Source organism: Trachinotus anak, unplaced genomic scaffold (assembly GCF_046630095.1).
Source record: "Trachinotus anak isolate AG129_WGS33_773 ecotype Australia unplaced genomic scaffold, CSIRO_AGI_Tana_v1 ptg000019l, whole genome shotgun sequence".
Lineage (NCBI taxonomy): Eukaryota > Metazoa > Chordata > Actinopteri > Carangiformes > Carangidae > Trachinotus > Trachinotus anak.
In genome coordinates, this window is record NW_027273870.1 from 15,748,000 (window position 1) to 15,760,395 (window position 12,396).

At 44.0% G+C, this 12,396-nt stretch overlaps 1 protein-coding gene across 1 annotated transcript in view; it reads left to right on the plus strand.

Annotated features, from left to right (window-relative positions):
* pcdh7a (protocadherin 7a) overlaps positions 1–12,396 on the plus strand; it is a 42,748-nt gene that overhangs the window by 5,448 nt on the left and 24,904 nt on the right. The window contains exon 3 of the mRNA XM_071504598.1: positions 5,253–6,035. Coding sequence (XP_071360699.1) covers positions 5,253–6,035 — 783 coding nt within the window. The remainder of the gene's footprint in view (positions 1–5,252; positions 6,036–12,396) is intronic.

The following is a 12,396-nucleotide window of genomic DNA, read 5'->3' on the forward strand; positions in this document are numbered from 1 at the left end:
ATGTTTATGTACAGAGGTTTTTTTTTTTTTTAAACTGATTTCAGCAGCAGTAAGTGAAGTACATTAAAATGCATGTAACTCGGATGATAGAAAACTTAAGTAGGATAGGTAATGAATCCCACTGTTCTGTTTTGGCGTGTGCAGACCTCTATAGTTCCACAGAGCTGGTAATGACAACCAATAATGACAGTGATGATACTGTCTTTTGACCCATTCAAATAATGGCCACACATTACAATGGAGGAGGGTGGTAATGACATCTGATTGTAGCTGTTCAAACTAAACTGGTAAGAAGATTATTTTCTTGATAGAATGAGATGAATGCACAATTTTCACAGTCTGTGCGGTGTTGCAATTTTCTGCCCATTTTTTTAGGAAATAATTGTGTCTATATTTGTGCCAGATATAGAACCCTGTTTCTCTTTTGAAGGCTATTGGCAATGTCGGCTTCTTTGTAGTTTGGATCCTACTGGAGTGTGTTCTTTGTCCAGCATGCATTCTTATAATGACTATGTGGTTAAAATAACTGTTATTACTGAAGTGGTTCTTCTTTTATGGTACATTGAACTCAGAGCTGAGAGCATTAGGTGTGTGCGCGCGTGTGTGTGTGAGAGAGTGAGAGAGAGAGAGAGAGAGAGCATTAGTGGTGAGTGTGTTAGGGAGGCAGAGAGAGGGAGAGAAATGTGCCTGTCCCAATTTTGGCCCTGTGATACAGAGTAAGTTGAAGTATATTCATTTCAATAGAAGTTGTGCTTTAGCAGCGTCTCTTCACTATAACCCTGAATATTGATGAGGTTTTGGATTTTGCTTTGTGTTCTGCAGCACAGTCTGAGCAGAACAGAGGTGGTCATATCTAGAGGAGCCTAAATAAAAACCATTATCAAATCTAAATGAATAATGGTTACATGGGGAATAAAAGGAATGTGAAATACATGTGTATGAATACGCCCACTATTACTGAATAAATCTGTGTTGTTTTTCTTGAACCAACGACTTCACAGCAAGATTAGAGCTGGCTTGAAAGATCCACACAGGGGTGCAGAGGTAATTGACTAGATTCAAAGACATTACTGAGATACCAGAAATAACTACAGCAGCATGATTTCAAATTTAGCATATGCCATGCTGGTGGAAATATTTCTCCCCTCTCTGCCCCTCTTATATTAATCAAATGAACCTCCTAATGTGCTTTAAAAATGTTCAATTAAGCTATAAATGCTGGCAGGTAATAATTACTAAAACTCCTTCTCTGGTTTGGACAAGTAATTTGTATTGACTAATAAATCGCCTCTGTAGCCTTAGTTACAGTGTTTGTTCTGAGACTAAGAGCTTGTGTTTCAAGGCCCTCCTGAAACTTGGACTGGAACACATTCCCATATTTTCTCTGAGGAGAAGGTCTTCAACTGTCAGGTCTGTGCATGTAACATGACGTAAACAGTGTAACACTAAAATAGCTCTGAGACATTTGAGAGGAAAAAGAACCGTCAGGGAGATAAGAGGCACAAATCTCCAAAAATGTGTCAAAGCACAGATTTTGTTGTTACCCCCAAAATACCATGAATATGCCATACCTTGATCGGGCCCTTCTGTGTCAAAAAAACTCAGTAGGAAGTCTTTTACTGCTCTGCCTAACCTGTGTGGAAAAAGAAGAAGCCAGACATTGTGATCTTGAGGACACATCATACAATGCAGCAAATGCTCCTCTACTGCAAACTATGCGTGTCATCACGGTGGTGCTTCCCTGGGTGTTTCAACTTGTGACAAAACAGAAAATAAAATAGAAACACCTTAAGTAATGTATACGATTTCCAAGTGAGCAATGTAAACCTCGGATGATTTCTCATTTTCGATCATGTTACAGTGTGGCTATTTTAGACAGTCGCAATGGCAACTAGAATAACTGTGCTTTGTGTGTCCTCTGACTTTCATTGTTTTAAATGACATTTAAAGCTAAATTTTGTGTTTTAGCAGGAGAAACACATCGAGTATAATCACAGCCTGAGATTTCTTCCTGACCTTATATGGCGAGAATTTGGCATCCAAAAATGTTTGATGGCATTATTATTATTTAATTTTTTTTTTTTTTTTTTTTTTTTTTGAACAAAGACAAGCAACTGAGTACAGATAGATGGTGTGGGATTTGAAAGCTAGCCATCAAACACAACACCTCATGAATGTAACATTGTTGCTTGAAAAGTAGAGTTGAATGTGCAAATTGAACAATCAAGGGGGTAAGGATTAGAGCCGAACACTTAAGGGGTAAATGGTGGAACAATGGCCTTGACAGGTGGAATTAACTGCAATGTGCCTAAATGACCGGGGCCATTGAATCGAACAATAGGGTGTAATATGTCCAAGCTGGTATAAAAGCCGTCTTTGATTACAATATGCATACTTTAGTTTGATTGTAGGGAGGAACTTGGCTGAGTAATTGAGTAGAAGTCATTGAAGAGAGAATACCTCCATCTCATAATGAAGTCAAACTGAGAGGTGGATGGATGCCAGAGGTAATTAGGGAAGGAAAACGGCTGCTAGTGCTGCAGCACCGCGGCAGAAAATTACTCCAGTCTTTTCTGTCCAACTGTACAGGGTGAACCACATGTTGGGTAATTAGTTACGATGTGATACTACAGAGTTTAAGCTAGAAAAACGAGCAAATTTAGTTGTGATATTTTAGACATGGTTGTGAACTGGGGAAACTTTAAGGTGTTATGTTCACCATAAGTGAAGCTAATGAAGGCTTTTAGTGATAACATTCAAGATAATATTCAGATTATCTTGAAATGTTTTAAATATGTACAGTCTGCTTCCTATTATTTAATGAATAGCGAACAATTACTAAACTGCAGCTCTATATCCTGTTGCTGAGGTATGAACGTGCTGAACTACATCGGAAATCAGGGACTTCCTAAGCTTGGGTCAATAGTGTGGTCAGGGGAGAACTCCTTGTCTTGGTTACGGCATCGACATCTGCAGTGACATGCAGACAACAGAATCCTTAGAGAGGGGAACAGATAGACAGTAGTGCTAAGTCCAGCTGGAACAAAGCTCGTGCAGTAGAATGGAAGAATCAGTTGGGAGCTTGGGATGCGTCAGAAGGATGCATTCGAACGCAGCAGAAGAGGTGGCTGCTGCACTCAGCCTGCTGAACACTTGGCTATACACTGCGTGTGTGCCCATACACATATACAGTACACATGCCTACACTTAGATGACCATACATAGCTCGCACTGAGTGGGGTATCTCTTCCTCTCACATGCACACACACATGCAAGTTGTCTCACGACCTTACACCTGGCACTTTCTAATGCAAGCTCGCTCCCAAATAAAAAAAACATGGCTGTTGCACTGTCACATGGTAAATGCACGTATGGTAATGCATCGCTATCTTCCCTCTTTTTTATGCGTACACAATACAGCAGACAGTGCAGGGATGCACTATAAGCCAGAGAGATGCCCAGCAGAATGCGAATGAAAAGGAATACTGCAGGCAAAAGAAGAACAATGGGGCTGAGGGGAGAGTGGAGCCTGCCGGAGAGGCCCTCTGCAGTGGAAGCAGAATAATGGAATAGAACCAACACAACTTGCTCAAAAACAATGAAACTTAACCCAGAGATAGATGGTGATGAAACAATGAAATATAACACAGTCCCATTCTTAGCTTGGGGGTATCAAGAAGTGAGAGTGAATAATGTGGCTCTATATGAGTAAGCCTAATATGCCTTGGCTAATGTAATAAGCAAGTTACACAGTGCAGTTGTGTGAGCAACACTCTCTGCAGTATTACCACTACTGCAGGTTTTAATGTAGGTTTTTTTATTTTTTTTTTTTGGTTATCACAAACCACAGGGGCTGAAATTAAACTTTTCTCTCTCACCTGGACTCTCTGTCTCTCTCCCATTCATTCCTGCAAGCCTTATTACCGACCATTCTTAAAGCAGCAGGGATTACATGAGTATATAATTTCCAGCCCTGACAGGCCAAAGGAATTGTCATATGAGCTCTGAGACAAGGTGTCACAGGGCTGCAAAATGAGTTGTCTCTCTAACGGACAGCTTACACTTTGTGTGGGCCGGTGTAGGCACATGCACACATATCTTTGTGTGTGTGTGTGTGTGCGCGTGTGTTTTTGTATTTTGTGTTGTCCCTGCATAATGATTCTCCCGGCATACTTGCTATGTATTGATTAGCTATATTCAGATTCATGACCCTGTCCAATATTACCAGCAGGGCTCTGCAGACCACAACTCCACAGCCTCATTGTCTCCTGTCCAACAAGGCTTCATAACCAGTAATGGCTGTGTTTGTGCTTTAGGATCATAATCCACTGTCTTCTAATGATCCTTTTATTAGTGTACAAGCTTACAGCATGTATATATGTGTGTGTGTGTGTGTGTGTGTGTGTGTGTGTGTGTGTGTGTTTGTGTGTGTTTTGTGTGATCACAATGGAGGATCACTGTTATTTTTCTCCTTTGTCTTAAACCCAAATACAAAATATAAGTGTAATATATATTGATCAAAATGCAAAATGGATTAGCATGGATTTGCCTTGCAACAAAAAAAAACAAAACGTTATACTTAGAAGAACAACAGAAACAACTCTAAAATATATTCCACAGAGCACACATACAGTAGCCTTCTATCTCTCTGTCCATCCAATTCCCAGTGCAAAGAAATTATGATAGCAAATCCTACACAAATCCACTCCTACACTGTCATTCACAATAGGGACATTGTTCATCGATGAGACAGAAGATGTGTTTGTGTCCTCGGGATGTAGTCGTAGCATGACTCTTGCCTTCATTTGCACATTTATTGACTGTTTCTACTACCTGTCCTCTCCCAACCATCCTGGACCTCAACGTCTAAAGTTTTGCTTTAGTCTTTTAATCAGCTTTAAACAGTATAATCCTAGGCATTTCCTGTAACACTGCAGATGATGCGAGATCACAAGTGGAGAATTACAGGCTCATCTTGAGATGCTGCAACAGGGAAGCAAGAGCAATTATATATTTAGTGACACTATGTGTCTGGGAATAATGGGGAAGCTCCTCCACTAAAACACAGTGATGAGTTTAATTAAGTTGAAGATGCTGTTTGATGTTTCTCTGTGGCTCACACCCACTGTGTCATCTTTTGCAGTCACTGCTTTGGACTTTTTTCTCATTGATGGTTTGTCTCTTGTTTTCTTTTCCTCTTATACTCTACATCTTTTCTCTCTTGTTCTTCTTCTCTCTTGTTCTCACTACAGGTGGCCCGAAGCCTGATGGCTCCACTGTCGCTGGACATTGCAGGGGACCCAGACAGTGAGCGTGCATTAGGGAAACAGCGGCTCAGTGTAGCCATTGGTGTCCTGGCGGGAGCCGCAGCCGTCATCCTAGTGATACTCCTTGTAGTCACAGCTCGGCAATGCGGTGCTCAGGGCAAGAATGGCTATGAGGCTGGCAAGAAGGAGCCCGAGGAAGACTTCTTCAGTCCTCCAGGGGCTCAACCACAGGCCGGCCGTGGCGGGGGATCGGACCGTGGACGCAAACCTCGACGGGATAAACGTAACGGAAGCGGTGGTAGTGCAGCTGCAGGAGGAGGGAAGTCAGACAGGTCACTTTACAGCGGTATCGTCACAGTCAATGGACTGCGTCGCCATGCCAATGATGATGATGAGGAGGATTTGAGTAGTGCTAGTGAGCGTCTGGCAGCCCGCTACTGTGCTGTGGATGGTGACCCTGGCAGCCCACGGATGGGCGGTGGCAGGAGGCACCAGTCAAGCCCAGATCTGGCCAGACACTACAAATCCAGCTCACCTCTCCCTGCGGTGAACCTACAGCCCCACTCCCCCCCAGCTGAGGGAAAGAAGCACCAGGCGGTCCAGGAGCTGCCTCCCTCCAACACCTTTGTGGGCAGTGGAGGTTGTGTGGGGAGTGCCGGCTCCAGCAGCAGCAGTAGTGGAGGAAGTGGCAATGCAGATGCCATGTCCCTGGGATCTGACCAGTGCTCAGAGTATGGTTGCCAGACTGGAAACAAGTACAGCAAACAGGTAGGAGCTCTGGGAAGGGACCGGGTTGACGTTGTGTCTATGGTTCATCAATTTTGGTTTGCTCTAGCCCCTCTTTATTTCAATCTATCTCTAGCTCCTGATCTCTGTCTTCTCCTCGTCCTCACCAGCTTCATCTCTTCTTATTCTCATATCTGCCGACATACCATACCACACACCCCGTCGCTAACATCTAAACACCATTTTTATCTCCACAAAATAGCTGTCAGTGTGTGTGCACAGCAGCTCACATACTCGTGTGTCCGTGTCAGCATCCTAAGCCTGTGAGCTGTGTGATGGTACCCTGCTGTCAGTGCATGTGTGTGTGTGTGTGTGTGTGTGTGTTTGTATGTGTGTCTCTGTGTGTGTGTGTGTGTGTGTGTGTGTGTGTGTGTGTGTGTGTGTGTGTGCTCCATGTCAAACATCAGCCCTCTTTTTAGCAAGATCTAATGCAGGGGACATGAGTCAACCCCCTACTGTAGCCAAACAATATGTGAATGTGCATTTGTGTATACATGCATGACTGCGTGCTTGTGTGTGTGACCATGTGTATAAACCCCCGAGGAGTTCAGTTGGAGTAAGGACACAGAGGGAGTGGGCGAATAGTTGCTTCCAACAGAGTAATTGGTCATGTTGTGTTTCTGTTTCCCCTTATCAAGCGGCTATGTTTCTTCCATTCAGTATATATATGGTTATGCTGTAAACAATATCAGTTGATAATGGATGCACTGGCTTTGGTGTTTGCTCAGGAAGCTCCAGTTAAAAGCTGAAGTCCTGCTGACAAATAAATGCTGCATAGAGACGGTCACTCTCCCTTCTACCCACACACACACAGGCACCATCTATCAATGTAGACACACTGACACAGCAGGGTCTCCGTAGTCCATGGGGAGTGCTCCCACGAGTGATGTTTGAGTGACAGCTAACCCTTCTTAAAGGGGTGGTGTCTCATTTCCTTGACGGACAGCTCTACATTTATCCTCCCCGTGGTGAAAAAGTGCTGATGTGGTCATTAAAAAGGAAGGAGAGGAGCTTCTTAGGCTAATCAATTCATACATGGGCTCTCTGATCCTGCTCAACACACATGCACACACACGCACTGGGGAACACGCACACATCATACACACTCCAGAGGTTAATCCATTACGGAGTCAATCCTCTTAATCTGTCGTTCCCAGGGAAAGAAAATGCTTACTTGGAGAGTTTGGTGTTCATGCTTACGTGCACTCAAAGCATGCCAGCACACATACAGAGACACACAGACACACAAACTGACAGCATAATGAATTATTGATCGTATGGGGTAATTAACTCCTCTGCCGTGTACCCCCACCCCACCCCAGCCCACCTCCAAAATATTCAACACCAGTGGTTTCATACACAGCCGTGTATGTGTGTGTGAGTGTGTGCGTGTCTAAGACTTTGGATGCTCGCGTGTGTGCGACGTGTCAAAATTTGTTAAGTCGAACAGTTTGGCGACATGAGCAGGTTTGTGTTGGTGGGTGCCTGTCACTGCGCTTGAGGGACTGCTTATTTAACGAATGCATATGCATTTTATATGTGAGTGTAAGTGAGAGATAGACTCAGAGAGTAATAGGTGGCAAGTATGCGCCAAATGTAGGAACTGGGACGCTGACAGAATTTGGAATAGCATTAGATCAGGAGTGGGAGAGAATTATAGGAGGTTAGGAGGGGAGGAAGATGGAGTAAACGAGATGGGGGGTGGGAGGGTGAGACTTTGAATTTCAAAGCTACTTTACTGGGTCAGTGAAAACTCTAAAAACTGTTCATCTGAAGTCAGCACATCATCAGACCAACTAGGATGCTCCAAATAGGGAGAGAGGAAATAAAAAACAAATGCAAAAAGGCGAGTAATAAAAACTGGGCATCATGGATGAAGAGCAAGATTGCATCAGTGAGGCAACAAGATCATAAAACAGCTCAGTCAACGATGTTGAATCTCTTAAATCTAAATTGTTCACTGAGGAGGAGAGCAGGAGAGGGAAGGGAGAGGATATCCATATCAATGGGCATGAATAAATGCAAAACTGAGCAGGAGGAGAGTGGGAAAGAGAGTAAAAGAGTGAGTAAGGGGCTGTTATACTCAAGAGAGCAGTCACAGGACTGGGAGATAGAGGTTAGCTGAAGGGAAGAGGGGGTGGGAGAAGAGAGGGAGGCAATGACATTAAAAAAAAGGCAGTGTCAGCTAATGGAAAGAAAGAGGAGAAACTTGGGGATTGAGGATGAGAGTGTGCGTGTTTTGTATGTGGATTAAGAGTTGGTATCATCTGAAACTTCTCAATATTAATGCCTGTATAATACCTGGGTTTCAGTACTTGAAACCTAATAAGCAAAATTCTGACTGAAAACAGTAAATATTCATTCAGAGACTGAGTAAACAAATCCAGACAACTGCTGTGTTTTTGATACTCAGAGCCACAGTCACACTTTGGTCTGTACCAGAAAAGTATTGAGGTTCGATACCCAGCCTCTAATGCTGATGGAGAAAGTGTAAAGGAGAAGGTTGGAGTATGTGCTTTCCAAGTAGGGGGAGGGAGGGAGAGCAAGGGAGAGAGGGAGAGAGAGAGGTCTGGTTTGGGTGGCAGCCAGAGAGAGAGAGTGGACTGCTGAGATGTGGGTCATCAGGATACCCGTTGGCATCAGGACACATTAATGATCACAGCAGTCACATGGCACTGCAGTCAATATGGGCAAAGTGGCCTCGTTCTCCCCTCTAACCACCACCACACACACATATAACACACACTCCACCACAAAACCGTTTTTGCTGTCTGCTGTCCTCAGTCAACCACAACAAAGGTCGTAGTGGTTGTTTGAACTCGACATTGTGTTTCAGTTTTCTTGGGTTCTTATACTTCAGTAGTCTTTTTACTGCAGCGTGTACCCTATCTTGATGAGCACTTTGCAACCATCCTCTTTCTTCTTCTTCTCTTTGGGCTCTCACCCTTTGTACCTTTCTGTACTTTTCTTTGCCATAAGCAAGGCCATAAATCTAAACACCCCAGCGCTGCTACCTTTGCATCTTCCATGCGCCACACTGACCTCTGAGAATGAATTGACTCAGCGTTTTCACTAGTGTGACTTCTTCTTTCACTGTAGTGAGCACTTTCTCTCTCTGGACCCAGCGGGTGTGTGGGGGCGGGTGCGGTGCCACAAAGGCTGAATCGAACCAGACACACACCCACTTCCACACACACACACACACACATAAACACACATCCAAAGCCTAATCAATGCCCCGTTAACAAGGCCAAGACTGCAGTAGAAACAGGTGGGTTGACAGCACAGTTTTTTGCGCATTGCACAGTTCTACGATGCCCGGTGAAGGTCAGTGCTGGGCTCGTGCTCTGTGGGCTCTGTGTTTTGACACAGCAAGGACATGGTATGGAGATGACTTTGTGGTGAATAGGGCTCATCCGGCCAGTCTTGTTCATCTAATTGGACTGTATGGACAGGCGCGGGGGGAGAGATTAGGTCTACTGGATTATAAAATTGAAAAGCAGCTTTTCATTTCAACGAAATCCCTCGTGGATTAAATATGATGAGCGTCTGTCATAGACTCACACTCACCCCTCCATGCGTTTAGGCACGCCACATGAACCCACACACACATACACCTCCTGTGATAACATGCAGCATGTAATATGGTCATAGAGGTGAAGGCACTGTCAACCAGAAACAAACACAAAAAACACACACACTCCCCTCCCTCTCTCTCTTTCTCTCTGGTACACACACACACACACACAATGTAACCGACCCGTGACCCCTGTTATGATGATACCACAATGCACTGATGTATTTATTAAAGCCACAGAGAGTTCAGGCCATGCAGCCGGCCATATGCTCATGGGGTGAGTAGGTGGGGAGGTGAGGAGGTGGGGTAAGCGAGAGGTGAGAAGGACGAGGTAACCAAAGCGGGGAGCACCCAACGAGGCAAACTGAAAACTGATCCACTGACCTGGAGACAAAGAGCGAGGGGAGGGGACGGGGAGGAGGTGAGAGTCAGTGCGATGAAGAAAGAGGAGAGGGGATGAAGAAAGGTTCAAACATGACGGGAAAAAAGAGACGGCTATTGTGCGATGTTTGTGTTCTATGCTCGGCAGTGGAGATGAAACATATGCTTACCCTGTAAACATTGATTTTCTGCTTGACCGGGATCATATGGATACCTTACAGATATGCTGTGCTTAAAGGTGCTTTCCACTCTTTGTTCAGTTCCACTGGTCCAGCACAAAGGAAAACGCTGAAAACTAGTGCCTTTTAGTTCTTGTCTCTTTTGTGTTTAACTTAATGTATTACAACCAAAACCAAAACTGCAAACATTAAGTCACTTTGACAGACTTGAAATTTTTGTTTTGCTGAATTCTTCATCCCCTCTGGTGACAAAGTGCTTGTGAACTGCTGGTTGTGAAAATTACTGGTACTAGACCACATCTGTTGCACTGTAAATCATGACAGACTTAAGTTTTTCAGATGTGGGAAAAAAAAATGTGTTACTATGGTTACCCAATAATGTATGATAACTATTTATAAGAAAGATTATGTAACATTTTCTATGACACAGAAATCCTGTAAATTTATTCAGTAAAGTTTATTTTAATTTATTTTAATTTATACCACTGTCACATAATTTCACACACACAGAATCTGTAGTGAATGAACTGCATGTTGTTTTTGGTTTTAAGTTCACTTCAAAGTAGTGTTGAAGGAGACCAGTTGTTTGGTCTGCACTGCACTCGTGGACTGAAATTACATCATCATTCATACAAGTGTAAAAAATTACAAACCGAACAGGCAACCTCACCAGAGTTGGACCAAAAAAGAAAAGAAAATTAAAGTCAATGTCTTATCAGCTTCTTCTGGGAGCTTTCAGTCACAGTCCTAAGACTTAGGTCATGAGGTAACAGGTGTATGTGGAGGGGGAGATTTTAACCCCTTTACTTTAACACCAGATTTTGTTAGAGCTCCACAAATTGTGGTAGCTGTGAAAGCACCCTAACAACACCCTAACTCCACCTTCCTCTTATGTGTCTACCAAACTCACTGTGAACTGGATGTGAGCACTGTCTAAACTTGTTCGCCTGATTGCAGCACTGTGGCTAACTGCATCCAGTGTAGAAAGTGACGGAGGACTGCAGTTACTGTTCCTGTGCTGTCACGTTGCCATCGCTCTGCGGCGTACATTTAATTGCCCTCAGTGGGATGAAGATAAAAAGTGATGTTTTGGTCATCCTTCCTCTTTAAAATTGTTTTGTTGGAAGATCAGAATAATGATCAGGTGAAGGTAAAGGTAAGGGGACTCATGTCATAGTGGGGTTTATGTTAAATTTTAGGAGTCATGAATTGAAAGTCAGTGAAACCTCCTCATGAATTTATTAAATCAAAGGTGTGTATTTGTGTGTGTGTGTTTTCATTTGTGTGAGCCCAGGACAGCGGGACAAAGACAGAAAAGACAAAGTGAGGAGAGAATGAGAGGGAGTGAGATTGCGGGGGGGACGAGGGAGAGAAATTGTCTGTTTCCTCACTTGTCAAGGTCACCCAGAGTGGGAATGTGATTGGAAGTCCTCTGTCTGTCTTGGCTGTTTACAACACGAGATAATACAGACAGGCTGTTGAGCTGATAATGTTACTGTGTTAACGACTCCCCCCTTCAGCTTTTGTTTCAAGCTCTCTGGGAAATGGCAGGAATGTGGGAATGTCATTCCCACACAGACACGCACAGACAAGCTGAGGCAGGGACACACGCGCACACACGCGCGCACACACGCACGCGCACAGCAGCCACTGTCAGACGTGTGATCTTAACACACCCGGACGTGCCCACTGAAACATGCTCTTGTGTGTACATAATAGCACATAATTACACACCCTCCCAGATCCTTATGCATATACACTTTTCACCGCGAGCAGACCAACTCTGATAAGAATATGATGACACACGAGCGGAGAGGAGAAGTTTTCCGGCTCTTACATCAGTCTCTTCTTCCACTCCCTCTGGATCGAATCACATGCGCAAGCCCAGGCACACTCTGTCTCCTAGAATCACACATCCGTAGAGGCTTACAAACACACTCTCTTAACTCCCTGACACACACACACACACACACACGAGCGTACACAAAGACCTACATAGCAAGCCCCTTGCTGAGATGCTTCCTTTTATTTGCTTCTTGAAGACTCTGTTCTGCATTGTACAGCCCTGCATTCATGCTCATCTGCCTTCCAGCATTACCTTAATGGCTGTCTGTGGGTTGAGCAATTTTACCCAATATTGCTAAACAAAAGTGGTCTCTCTCGCAATAGACAGGGATTCTAGACAGCTTAGTAGCCCTGTGACTGG